This window comes from Sesamum indicum, linkage group LG1 (genome assembly GCF_000512975.1).
Source record: "Sesamum indicum cultivar Zhongzhi No. 13 linkage group LG1, S_indicum_v1.0, whole genome shotgun sequence".
Lineage (NCBI taxonomy): Eukaryota > Viridiplantae > Streptophyta > Magnoliopsida > Lamiales > Pedaliaceae > Sesamum > Sesamum indicum.
Window position 1 is genome coordinate 725,205 of NC_026145.1, and position 13,067 is coordinate 738,271.

Sequence of the window (13,067 nt, forward strand, 5' to 3'; positions counted from 1 at the left end):
ATCCACCAAAATTAAATCATTATAAATGACTAATAAACATTGTATTTGTCCTTTTCCATTTAAAGAAATATAGCAGTATTTATGAGAGTTTTCAAGAAAATATTTGTCTAAAAAAATACTCCGATTTCTGCTTTTGAAATTAATTTTAATTCAATTTACTATTTTTACTTCATTTTTAAAACTATGTTGATATTGCATTTTTTTTTCAAATAATTTTAACCATAATTAAATTTACACTTTCACATATTTAATATTTTAGATTAAATTCTATATTTTGTTTGCTATATTATCTAATTATATTATTCCTATAACATTAAATAGCTATAATTGATTAATAAGATGATATATATATATATATTTTACAATCATATAAGTTTAATTATTGTATATGAATTAACAATTGTATTACTTAGTGGGGGAGCATTATTAAATTAAACTTCAGTTAATCTATTTATACTTTAAAAAAATTAAATATAAAATATACTAAATCGAAACAAAATTTATTATTTCTTGTAAAAAATTAATTATTATTGGGACAAAATATTATTTAATTGATTAAATTTGTTTTATAAATGATATTTTCTTAAATACCATCCAACACTAGTCAAGTTTAATTTCCGATTTTTTTTATAAATATTAATTTTTGAAGAGCAAAAATTTTCTCAAACAGTGTATCAGTGTCTTAATCGTTTGGTATGTTATTTCCTTAAAAGACGTGTGCTGTTTAAAATATTTTAATTTCATGTGCTAAGGGACGGGATCTCTGAACCCTTCCTTCCCTCAAGGCTAAAACCCAAACCAGCACAGACGGCACCACTCACCCGATTATAATTCCACTAAATCCTAAAAGAATTGGAGAAGATTCTAGTTTTGGAAGCCGCTCGAGGTAATTTACGCTCCAGGTACTTTGGTTGAATTAGAAATTTAGGGAATTTAGTGGTTTGTTGGTTGCTAGTTTTCTGATGTTTTGTCGTCGGTGCTGTTAAATCTGGGTTCTTAATTCCTTTTCATTATCATCATATTTTGTTGTGAGTTTTTTATGCAGAGTTGAGAATTTACTCTATATCGTTAAGTCTGTGGATTTTGTTTAATCTTTAGATAAAAGGTGTGTTTCTGTTGTTAATTCCTGTTAAATTGTGCATGTGAAAGCGAAGGTTATGTGATTGGAATGGTTTTGCTTCCGAGAAGACATCAGTGGGTCGTTTCACAAACCCTTTCTTTTGGTCATTTTTAATGCTTATCATGGTAGTATGCAAGGAAATCATATATTTTTCTGTGTCCTAAGAATGAAAAAGAATGATTTAGAGAACGGAAATTAAAATCTTGTAGCAAGACAAGTGTTTGTTGAGCGAGAGTCAGAATGAAGCTCACTAGAGCATTTTGCTTATGAAAATTGGTCTGTTCAGCTATTTTTCTGAGATCAATTTGGTTATTGACATTAAGGAAGTTGAAGTTGCTTTCTTTTTCTGTTGCCTGTGTCGTTCAGTACCTGCTGGGGTGGTGGTTGGGCTTGGAGACCACTAGACGCCACAGCTGAGTAAAGCTGGAAAGAGAGGTAGGATGGGCAGCTGTAACATTGGTTTAAATCATAAACATATATTATATGGAGTGAGCAGCCATAAGGCTGCATCTGAGATCTGTGCAGAAGAGGTGTAAGTCGGCCTTACAAGCAAGTCTATGTGTTATTGGCATCTGCCATATAAGTGATATTCAGTTAAAGAGAGGAAGGAATCCATGGACCAAATAAATCTGTCCTGTAGGATTTTCTAGATCACCTAAAGAGCCTCTTCAACATCCAAGGGTTTTAAACTACTTGTGAAGTCTGATACTCTTACAAAAATATAAGAGGATTTTATGATTTTGTGGTTCTTTTTTTATTTAAGTTATTTCTTGGAATCTCTTTATTCCAATCTCCTTAATATATGCTATTTTTTTTGTATAAGATGACATTACTAATCTGTTATGGGTGAGACTTGTTGCTTGCTAGTATCGCACACTTATTATTCCAGATTATCTCTCATACTGTTGCACATAAAAACTGATGCTGGTTCATAATTTCTTTTGCAGCTGAGAAGAAAGGTTAGAAATGCCTATGAAGAAGAAAGAAGCCAAAGGAGGATCATCAGCCCCTGATGTGGCTCCTGAGGAACCAAAAATGGACATCAAGTCCATCCTGAAAGATATTGAGTTTCTAGGTAACATGAGTCTCATGAAACTAACGATCATCCACTTATCAAATATTTGGTATTAAGGATGCAAACTAACCAGTGATTTGATCTGGGAAATAACATTTGCAACAACCAAGTGAGCATAGATTTTCTGACAAGCAATTGAAATCAAAGTCTGAAATATGTCTACAAGAATGGCAAGGAAAGAGCTCTAATATTATTTGATTGGTTGAGATAGTAGTCGAAGTTTTCTATTCGGGTGATGGTAATAGAAATTGCTTTCTGCAGCAATGTAGATTCTGAAAAGTTTTAAGTTCCTGACAGGAATCTTCTGCTATCATATTGTGTAGTTGAACTGGGTAATTCTGAAGCATACAACTATAGTGCTAAGTTTAGGAACAAGCAATGCAGAGCACAAGCTTTTTATCATCTGTACTGATTGCAAACTGAGTCGTTCTCCCATTTTTAGTAAAAGGCTCAAAGAATACATCATCGTGGTAACATGATTCCAAAAGGAAAAAAGGTCTACGTTATGCCTATTACCTTCATCTTGAACCGGTATTCTTTGATTTGTTTCACTCCACCGCTGGAATTGCAACCTTTGCCTAACTATGGTGACTTTTTGTTCGCAAAGAATGCATTGTTGATACAGATATCTATACATTCTGGAGTATGGTTTAATTTTAATGTAAATCAGGGTCCTCGCATATGACATGGAAAGAGAAAAAGGACTTAGAGAACAGGAAGGTAGTTTCACTTGGCGGAAAGGTGAAAACATATGTCCTTCGTGTTGTTGCAACACATGTTAAGCTCCACAGTGCCATATATAACTGTATGTTTTCTCGATGACAGCCTCCAAAGAAGCAGAGGCTACCTCTTAGTGTAGCACGAGTTACCATGAAGAAACAGAAGGAAAGAGACGAAAAATTGCTTCAAGAGGTTATTAACATTCTTCACTTTGCCATTTGTTTGTCTTCCTGCGATGTTGAATGTTCTTAAGCAAATTATGTATTAATAATTGGTCCTTTTCAGAGAGCAATACTTGGAAGGTTTGGAGCCTATAGTAGCAGTGGTGCTAAAAAGGTAGCACAGAGGCGCCGGCCTGAGGACAGAGTTCTTAGGGCAACCGAAGGTAATTTCAGAAATGGTGTCCTCGATGTGAAACATCTATTACAACCCTCTGCCCCTCGAAGTGCTGATGACAATGGTAGGTATGCCATCAGTAAAGGGAAGAAAAAGAAAGGTGGTAAAAAAGGTCATGGTAAGGGAAAGGGTGGTGGTAGGAAGCGCCACTAGATATATGTGAAATCTACCTAGGAGGAGAAATCTTCTTCGATACTCATTCCCCTGTTTCCATGCTTTTGCTGATCAACCAAGGCATAGATTACCATATTTAGTTTCAAGTGACATTTTCTCCTATACAGAAATTCTTGTTGGATCTGAAAACTAGTAGAAATATCATGCTTTATTTGGCAATGTTATTCTTCTATTCAACCATGGAAGGGGGATAGTATGCAGGTCTCAGGGCACAGAACTGCTGTCCCCCTTATATTGTTTTGTGTTCTCTGCGGAAGCAACTACATTTTGGGCATTATATAGCAGCAAGGTCCTGTGGTAAAAGTATGCAATGTCTGTGCAGGAGTATATATTTATTTCTCATCTTTGGTTCCAAATTTTGCAGCCTATCCACAATCAGAATGGGCATAGATTCATTTATGATATTAGAGGTGATTTAGCACCTCGCAGTAGGCCAGTCAATGGGTGGATGTCATACAATTTGGGTTCATACTCAGTAAGTATACATAATAATTCTTTATACATCAAGTGACGTGTCCATAACTAAAAGAAGTTGTGATCAATGACATATACGACGTTCTTTCACCACGTTTTTAAGCACAATGTATGGTGGAGTCGATCCCATGTTACTACCGCTTCCCATCATTCCTCGTCCCCCATTCTCAATTCTCAGTTCTTTAGTGACGACAACTAATTATGAACTATGGAAATGAATTTTGCACAATGCTGGAAAGAAAGGTTTAATTGAACTAAAAAGAACTGGGTATCTTACAAATTAAGTTGAACTTAATAAACATAATAGACATTTGATTTTCAAGAAAATCAAAATTCTTTTAACGTATTACCCTGACTATAAATAAGCCCATAAACAATTGTCTGAAAATGCGGTATATCTAAATGGGTGACGATGGTACTCACTATTTTTTCCCTGAAGAGGAGATATATCTAAGTGGGTAACGATTTTATTCACTATTTTTGCAACACATGTCACTAATTTAGCAATTCTTTCTCTCTTTCAGAAATTGGAGAGTTCTCTTTTCTGTGGCTTTCGGCTCCAATTCCAAATATCAAACAATCTTTCTGAAGAATCAACACTTTTGTTCTTCTTATCTCTACATCCATGGAAATACAGCAGTAGGACATACTGACTCTGTATAGCCATGGCAACAGTTAAATACCACTCTGTCTGCTCCCCATTTCATGGACACCTTTTCCAAGAAATATTCAGAACCAGGTACTTCTGTTTTCCATGTTTTAGAGCTTGTTTCTTGTAGTATCTTCAGTAGCTTTCATCAAGATTGAATTTTTTTCATACCCCTCTAGGAAGAGGAATGGAGTCATGAAAGTGAGCGTAAGGAGAGCAAAGTGGTCGGTGTCAAATGCAAAGAAGGCAAATCTTTCGGCCAGTAAGAGGGAGAGGATAAAGCTTCCTAGTTATGGTGATGAAATTTATCATATCAGTGAGTTTTTTAGTCATCCGTCTGGGGTTGAAGCAATCTTGAACACAAGGGCCTTGCAGAGTTACCAGTCCCTTGATTCCAATTTGTACAGGTAGATTTTCTTTTTTCTTTCTGTTCTCATGTTGCTGAATTTATCAACTGATGTTTAGTTCTAAAATGTAAACCTGGTTAATGATGAAATGCCTGAACATGAAAGGCAAATCCCAAGTCCATTTAGCATACGCGTAGATAACGCTAGAACGAGGAAGGAGAAATTTGTAGTTTTGAGTGCAATCAAAATCTTGGGAACTGGGCTACCTCGTCCATGATTGCCGCGTAGCAACCTGTCAAAACTTAATTCGTTACACTGTGGTCTTTGAAGGGGTTTGAGTTTGCTTATTTTCCCCTTGAAAGAGCAATGTCCTATTGCTGTTACACCCTTTACCATGTAGTTTCGGTTCTTCCAAATAAAATCTTAAGCTCTTTAGTATCGTGGCTTGCATTTTAGAACAATGGAATGGTAGAATGCTAAACAGGTAGGGCTCAAGCATGGTGTTCAATAATTGATTTTGGTTGAGAATTAATGCCAAATATAGTATTCAACTGAGGACGTTGAGAGGGCCTAAAAGCAGTCAATGTGTTAAAGCAGCTCAATGGATGCCGCAACTTAATGTCATAACAAATCTACAAAATTCACTTTCGCCATATATGTGTCATGCTTATTCATGTTTCTCTTAATAGCTAAAATCACTTTGAGTTTATTGAATTTATGCAGAGAAACATATTATTGAGTTTATTGAATTTATGAAGGGAAACAACCTATTGTTGTCTTTCTTACATCTCTTGAAGAAAATTGAAATAATGTGTTTTAAAATACATGCTGAAAGGATATTGTTTTAGAGCTTTCTATGTGTTAAATATACAGAAGCTAAACAAGCATAATAAGTTCGTGCATAAGTAATTGTCATAAGATTAATTTCTGGATTGATGTTCAGAATGGAAGGTATATCACTTATGCCATGACATATAACTCCATGAATATAACTCAAGATTCTATTATTCTTGTTACTTGGGTGATTCCTAATAACGTGCAGTGTTTCTATTGGTTGTACATAGGAATCCACGCCCTAGGCCTATGTTATCTACAGATCTATACGTAAATCGCAATTATTGCCTACATGCAGGTGTATTCTGCCGCAGGTTCGACTTCTCAATTTTGAAGTTGCACCAGTTTTGGACTTACAAGTAACTCCAACTAGTGAAGATTGCATAGTTGAGATGTTATCTTGCAAGGTAAGCTGTTAACACTGAGACAGTGTGGAGCCGAAGAACAAAGTAATGCCCCAAATAATTATCGTGCCATCTGTTTGCAAATCTTAGACAGTTTATATTTTTGACATCATGTTCAATTTATACTGCAGTTTGAGGGTTCTGATTTAGTGGAACGCCAGAATGAGCACTTTTCAGGTACTTATGATTTTAAGATTCTTCAGGTTTGTCGTGCTGCAATGAGTGCGCTATGTCTTTATGGAACTATCTGAATCTGATGCATTAGAAACTGAATTTACATCTAGCTCGAGCTATATATTGAAGTCCAAACCCATTGACAGATATGGGCTGCCAGACGATTTACAGTCGGAAATTCAACTTGGTCATACTATAGCTTTCGTATGTAGAAAGCTGTACTCTACTGATTTATTCAATATGTAGGCCATGTCTCCATATTTCAAATGTTTATATTTAATTCTCATGACTGTTGGAGCCCTTGAAAATATGTAACGGCATCATTTGTTTCCAATTCTTGCAGCTTCTATGAGGAACCATATAAGATGGGAGACTATTGATTCTCAACCATTTCTGGATGTTGATGTAAAACTAAATCTTGTCCTTGAGGTTGTTATCCTACTTTTATCAGGTTCCTTTATATGAATCATATATTAGTCACAAGACGGTATTGCTTTATAAGGCAATTGAACTGTAGGACTTGCATAGCACAGATGTTGTGATCCTGCTCACACTTTTAATGATACTCTTGAACCTGAACCTGAGGGAAAAGTCTGACAAACGCCTTAACTACTAACAGATGGGCTTTCAAGAATTTGTCAATTCATTTTATATGTTTTCTCCTTCAAATGTCTTCAGTAGTATATAGTTTAGCAAAACACATCTGATGCATACTTGCTTCTGGCCAATAAGCTTTCTTTGTTCATGTACTATTCGAAGGTTATATTACAAATGCATTTCCTTGCTCATTTCTGTGTTATTATTGCTTGTACCCTCATCTATGACGCAGCTTGGACTAAATCATGTTACTGTTTCTGGTTCTATGTACTCATATTTGTAGCATTTATTCCATGCAGATTTACACCCAACCATTTGCTTTGCTGCCCACATCAGCTGTTGAGGTTCCCGGAAATATGTAAGTACTGAAAACTGTTCAATCCTTAAAGAACTCTAAAGTAAAAGCAGTAAGTTTATTTAAGGAGGGTCAGTTGAGAAAGCATTTCTTGACTATCCGAAATCGTCGCTCAAATCAAGCCTTTCCTGGTCATCAAATTTAGTTCATTTCAATTATTTCAGAAACTTAAGAGCTAGTAATCCATTAACAATGCAGCAGTAGGTATACCTTTAGGATACTGTAAATTACTAGCTGTCCAGGTTGGATCTTAATACGATTGACGCAGCGGATGCTGATAAATGTGCGTTGTAACATTGACATTGAGTTTGGTGGCACCTAGAATGATGCAAGCCTTGGTGGACCAACTGGTGCCGTTGCTTGGACAACAATTACTGCAAGACTATGAGGAATGGGTACATCAACAGCGCAAACGCCTTCAATGACACTTGACTTTTTTTTTATTGTCTTGCAGTGTAAGTTCCATATATTTCATAATGATCTCATGAAACACATGATGTTTTCCGTATATTTCATAATGATCCCATGAAAGACATGCTTCCCACTTTATAATGTCCTAAGATGAGAGACAAAACATCATGAGCAATTGCATGATCGTCATAACTCCTACGGATGTGCGGTACAGCGTATACATGTACATGCTGGATCAATCTACTTGCAACGGTGAATATCTTTGTTTTGCTTTTGGATGTGGGAAAAGCTTTCTTATCGTTGCAATTATGGATGAAGCGGCAAAGGCCAAATGCTAGGATTGCGACGCGGTCCATTCGTAGAAACTGATCCTCATTTGGAGGATGTAATTGAAGTGTGATTTTAGCAGTGTGATTAATTACGACATGTTGATCACCTGTGTTTCTGTGTTTGCTGTTAGTAGTGTTCCATTGCATTCATGGTAAAATATTGAGCACGGCCTAGGAACATGTGTCAATCACAGCGTTCTTTTTGCCCAAAAAAATATCTGTTTTTTCATGTTTTCGCAACGTTTAACTTGGTCATTTAATGATTTTAGAATACTATGGTTGGTGATTTTGATGTTTGCAGGTAAAAACTTCTTTCAGGTAGGTAGACAGGAAAGGGAATTGCCGTCCATGCCTATGATGTACGCGCCTCATACAATTCAAGTCTCAATGGATTGTTTACAGATATTCTGCAAGGCCAGTTTTTTTTTACAAGTTGTTAAAACCGGTCTTCAGTACAATATTTATAGATGAGGTCCGTAAAACTTGTTAATAGCAACTCCATAGGATTGTTAGTACTGGGCAACATATTCAATCATATCGGGTGTGGTTTTTCTGTTTTGTAGAAAGCAGTGCCTGTTACTCGCGAGAAGTATGGTTAACCATGCTGATTGCGTGTTTACTATATTATACCTTCATCAATATAGATGTGCTGCTATGACATTGCCCATTTGAAGCAAGTGCTTCTAACAGCAGCGGACACATTACATTTGGAAATCTTGCGATCAAAATTATCAAAATGCAACCTTTAATAAGGAAAAGCAAGAAAAGATGGACTAATAAGCTCAATCTCTGGAGGGACGACACTCAGATACAAAGCCACCACAAAGAAATTCACACCGGAAAGTCCAGCCCCAGTATCCCAATTATTTTTCTCCGTTGGCATGCAGAGGCACCAATTCTTTTTATGTGCAGAAACTTAGATTAGGAGAGGCCACCTGAAAAGATGAAGATGCATATGCAAAACATTAATTTGGTCGACTATAGCAGTGCATATACCTACTCAAAAAGAACCTTCGGTAATAAGAGCCACACAAATGATAAGATCCACACTTGGCAAAGAAAAAAGAGTTAATATCACTGGATTCATTACACCAGCAACTTGACACCAAATTATTACATCAAAACAAACACACTTCACACCACTAGATGCATTAAATCAAATTCTTGTTGGCAAATCATACAGCATATTGCATTAATGACAAGAACGCAAAAAGCCCTTGAGGGGCTCTTTCCAAACATGGGAGTCAGCATTTATGTTCAACATGGTGTGGTCCAAACTCTCTGTGCGACCAGTCCCACCACCATGAGCGAATAGTTACTCCAAGCCAGCTATGACATGTGCGGCACCAAGTAAATTCCACTGTGACAATTACCAAACAAGATCATTAATTTCACCAACATATACAAAATTATTACGATTAATACAATGGCCCAAAAAGCATATTTCGAACTATAAATCGCCAGAATAATAAGCTGAAGATAGACTACTATCCAATGGAACCAACACAAGTGAGGGCAATTAACCCCTAAAATATTTTTATGAATGTTGGCAAACTTACCATCCTTGTCTTCAACTTCAGGGCATCAACACATTCATTACCAGTGTCTAGACCGCCTCTCGTCATCCCTGTCGCCATCGTACCTTCTCCCACTAGAACGTACTTCATTATATCTAGCCTTCTTCAAACTGTATTCTCCTTCTCTCTCAGCCTTCATGCTCACTCGATCCTCTCCTACTCGCTGATGCTCACGACCTCTCTTATATGACTCTTCATCTCTATCCTTTTCATGCTTTCTGCCAAGGCGGTCTTCGTCATCCCCTCTTTCTCTTCTACTCCGTCCATGACTTTCATGGTCCCGATTATCTCTCCTATTATCATGTTGTGACTCATTCCTACTACGAATTTTATCACGATGATCACCACCATCAACACTATGCCCACCACGTCTTGGCATTGAGTCTTTGCTCTTATCTTCCATATGTTTATACAGTTTAGTCTGTGTATCAGATATATCCTTTGTGCCCTCATACCCAATCTCTTTTGTTGAATCCCGCCTTCTAGACTTCACCTCAGGTTGTTCATCCTGACTTCCATCGTCAGCTTTCCTCTTACCCCTTGTTATATCTTCCCTTTCATCTCCAGATCCATCTCCTTTCGATTTATAGAGTTGCTCCAATTTCCTAAATGTGTCCAATCCATCGGCCTTATTCTTTTGTTTATCCTCAACATCAATCTCATGCGCATAATCCTTCGCTCCACCTCTACCACCTGAATCATCGCCATGACCAATTCTGTTCCTTCCCAGGGGCTTTACACCTTCGACTCTATCACGATTCTGATCAGTACCTCTAGTTCTTTCAATAGAATCATCACTCCTACGATTATCATCCTTACCTGAATCATGAATCCGATTTCTTCTATAATTTTTCTCTTGCCTACCATGGCCAGCACTTAATTCATACTCACGTCTATCTTGTCTTTTCCTTTTGCCCGCTTCCTCAAAATCAGAGTCACTTTCTTGACCATATCTTCCGCGACCAGCACTTAATTCATACTCACCTCTATCCTGCCGCTCTCTTTTCTTTCTGGTTGCATCCTCAAAATCAGAGTCACTTTCTTGACCATATCTTCCGCGGCCAGCACTTAATTCATACTCACCTCTATCTTGCCGCTCTCTTTTCGTTTTGGGTACTTCCTCAAAATCTGAGTCACTTTCTTGACCATATCTTCCACCGACTCTCTCTTGTTTCTCACTCCTGATTTTCCCACCATTATCACGAGATGAATCCTCTGGTCTGCGAGTTTGCAGTTGATTCATTTTCTTCGATCGGGTTCTTTCATCTTCCTCTAATCTATCAGTGTATGCCTCATCATCAGAATCATACCGCCTACTCCTGGAAACCTCTTTGCTCCTTCCAGTCCTATTTTTGGGGCCGGCATCTGAATCATAATCATCATCGGAGTCAAATTCCCTACTCTTTCGAGTTTGCTTTCCCTTTGGGTGGTGTTTAGGGCTATCACCAGAGCTATATTTATCATAAGAAACTTGATTTCTGCTCTTTGACTTTTTACTCTTATGGTCACGGCCTTCATCAGAACTGTCATCATCGGAGTCATGCCGTTTGTTTTTTGATGGCTTCTTTGGCCTTTGCTTTCTACTTTTAGGACTTCCACCAGAACTATAGTCATCATCAGAATCATACCGCCTCCGAGCTTTCTTGTACTTCTTGTCATAATCAGATTCTGAACGTGAACCAGAATCAGATCCCGATTCAGATTCAGAATCGGAATCAGAAGAACCACTTTCATGTTTCTTGTGTTTCCTGGACGACTCTTCCTTTCTCTTCCTAACATCTCCATCAGAATCGTCACTGGTATCGACATGTCTTCTGTCCTTTTTGTGCTTCTCCTTAGTCCCATGCTTCACAATGCTATCAGAATCCGAGGAATCATCATGCCGCCTTCTGTTTTTTTCCTTACTTTGGCCCTTTATTTCATCTCTACCAGATTCATTTTTTCTTGCAATCTTGCGCAAATCATCCTTCTCATCTCTTGCGTCTTTTCTATGCTGCTTATGACTATCAGCAGCATCCTTTTTGTTTCTTTGCTCACCCTCTTCAAGATCCTCTTCAGAATCTTGGGCCTCTGCATCACGAAGCTTCTTTTCTCTATCAGCTTCAGATTCTATTCCAAGAGCAGCTTTCAGTGTCTCCATCTGCCTTTCCTTTCGTGCAGCTACCTGATGCGTTTGTGTCTCTGAAAATCTGATTGCCCATAAAAAATATTCAGTCAGACTGACTCAAAAATTCAGTAACAGGAAAATTATCTCAATAGATGAACCAAGCCCACTTAAGTAAATCAATTCCCAACAACTGCATTATTAAGCAATTGAACATGTCAGACGACTAACTCCAATCAACTGACTCCAGTCGCACCTACTAGAAGAAATATAATTATAAACATCCCATCTTTTATTTACACTAGTGTTGGAATTGTTAACAATAAAAACAAACAGGAGAGAACGTGGCATTGTACACAATGTAAAGAACAATCACTTCATTAGATAAGATTTCACAGCCAAACCAACTTCGGCAAATGCATTGAGATGCAGGCCAGTTGAGAACTAAGTACAAATCATCGAAAGAAACAATAATCTTTGATAACAAAGCAAAGGCAAAGCAATTAGCATAAAAACCTGTATAACTGACAAATTTATATCAAGAAACTACATGATTAGCACACAGAACTCAGTAGACGATGCATTCAAACTCAAAAGCTTGTTTCCTGTCAGGCCAATGGCATGTCTATGATACTCTTTTAACCAAATACATATACAGATTCCAATTTTTCCCAAATAGCATGGCTCTGAACATTCTCCCCACTTCAAATACATTTGCAGACATTCTTTCATTCGTCCATCAGCAAAGCTCACCAGAGCCATACCAAACAGACGAATTTAAACAAAAATAGTACGTTTACTTGACCTGTTTAACCTTGCTCGTTACCCGAACAAATAAAAGCAAACTAAAGCACAATTTATGTTAAAAAAAAAAAATAGCAGTTCAAAATACACGTACTTTTCTGAGATAACTGCATTATATCCGCCGTCCTCATTCTCCTTCGCCTCAAGCGACTTCCTCGCCTCATCTAGCTTCTCCGCAATCTCAGCATCCGTATAACCCTGATCAATCAGCTTCTCCTCCAGCACAAGAAGCTTGAGTTGAATCTGACGCTTGCGATCGTGCTCCAAGATCTCCTTATTGGGTTTTCGGGTCACACCCGCGGTCCCTTGACCCGATTCGAAGCCCCTACTCGAGTCGGTGACGACTTTGTTCGTCTTCGGCTTCACGAAGAACTTGTTCGATTGGATGTAGCCGTTGGTGCCGGAGCCACGAGGCGTCTGTAACCCTATCCCGTTATACATGACGGAATCCCAAAACTTCTAAGCCCTGATCTGCTTTTGAATGAAGAAAATTCTCAAGAACTGTTGTGATTTCGAGTTGAAA

At 37.6% G+C, this 13,067-nt stretch overlaps 3 protein-coding genes across 9 annotated transcripts; 2 read left to right on the forward strand and 1 right to left on the reverse strand.

The window, feature by feature from the left end:
* LOC105159245 lies at positions 729–3,732 on the forward strand. Of its 3 annotated transcripts, XM_011076339.2 has the most exons (6): positions 730–886; positions 1,487–1,555; positions 2,068–2,195; positions 2,866–2,936; positions 3,021–3,107; positions 3,201–3,732. In XM_011076339.2, the coding sequence occupies exons 3-6, from the start codon at positions 2,087–2,089 to the stop codon at positions 3,462–3,464; spliced, it is 531 nt and encodes a 176-aa protein (XP_011074641.1). In that variant the 5' UTR covers positions 730–886; positions 1,487–1,555; positions 2,068–2,086; the 3' UTR covers positions 3,465–3,732. The 3 variants fall into 3 exon arrangements, with proteins under 3 accessions (XP_011074585.1, XP_011074641.1, XP_011074800.1); XM_011076283.2 differs by lacking the exon at positions 1,487–1,555 and having other exon boundaries at positions 729–886; XM_011076498.2 differs by lacking the exon at positions 1,487–1,555 and having other exon boundaries at positions 732–902.
* LOC105159582 lies at positions 4,168–8,767 on the forward strand. 5 transcript variants are annotated; one of them, XM_020695797.1, is made up of 8 exons: positions 4,180–4,698; positions 4,788–5,015; positions 6,088–6,196; positions 6,325–6,370; positions 6,711–6,796; positions 7,264–7,322; positions 7,642–7,774; positions 8,378–8,767. In XM_020695797.1, exons 1-7 carry the CDS (start codon positions 4,625–4,627, stop codon positions 7,742–7,744), a joined length of 705 nt encoding a protein of 234 aa, XP_020551456.1. In that variant the 5' UTR covers positions 4,180–4,624; the 3' UTR covers positions 7,745–7,774; positions 8,378–8,767. The 5 variants fall into 5 exon arrangements, with proteins under 5 accessions (XP_011075322.1, XP_011075393.1, XP_020551456.1 ...); XM_011076890.2 differs by having other exon boundaries at positions 4,184–4,698; positions 8,361–8,767; XM_011077020.2 differs by having other exon boundaries at positions 4,168–4,698; positions 7,562–8,767.
* Positions 9,095–13,067, reverse strand: LOC105159497 (serine/arginine repetitive matrix protein 2; the record flags this gene model as incomplete). Its single annotated transcript, XM_011076615.2, is given in 3 exon segments — positions 9,095–9,419; positions 9,619–11,825; positions 12,639–13,067. Coding segments are annotated over 2 exon segments (2,517 nt in total). The 3' UTR covers positions 9,095–9,419; positions 9,619–9,655.

Excerpts from the sequence above, each read along its gene's own strand:
- LOC105159245 (XM_011076283.2), top strand. The coding sequence starts at position 2,087 with ATGCCTATGAAGAAGAAAGAAGCCAAAGGAGGATCATCAGCCCCTGAT. Across the intron at positions 2,196-2,865 it reads GAAAGATATTGAGTTTCTAG|GGTCCTCGCATATGACATGG; the intron begins GTAACATGAGTC and ends AATGTAAATCAG. Across the intron at positions 3,108-3,200 it reads ACGAAAAATTGCTTCAAGAG|AGAGCAATACTTGGAAGGTT; the intron begins GTTATTAACATT and ends GGTCCTTTTCAG.
- LOC105159582 (XM_020695797.1), top strand. The coding sequence starts at position 4,625 with ATGGCAACAGTTAAATACCACTCTGTCTGCTCCCCATTTCATGGACAC. Across the intron at positions 6,197-6,324 it reads TTGAGATGTTATCTTGCAAG|TTTGAGGGTTCTGATTTAGT; the intron begins GTAAGCTGTTAA and ends TTTATACTGCAG. Across the intron at positions 6,371-6,710 it reads CCAGAATGAGCACTTTTCAG|CTTCTATGAGGAACCATATA; the intron begins GTACTTATGATT and ends CAATTCTTGCAG.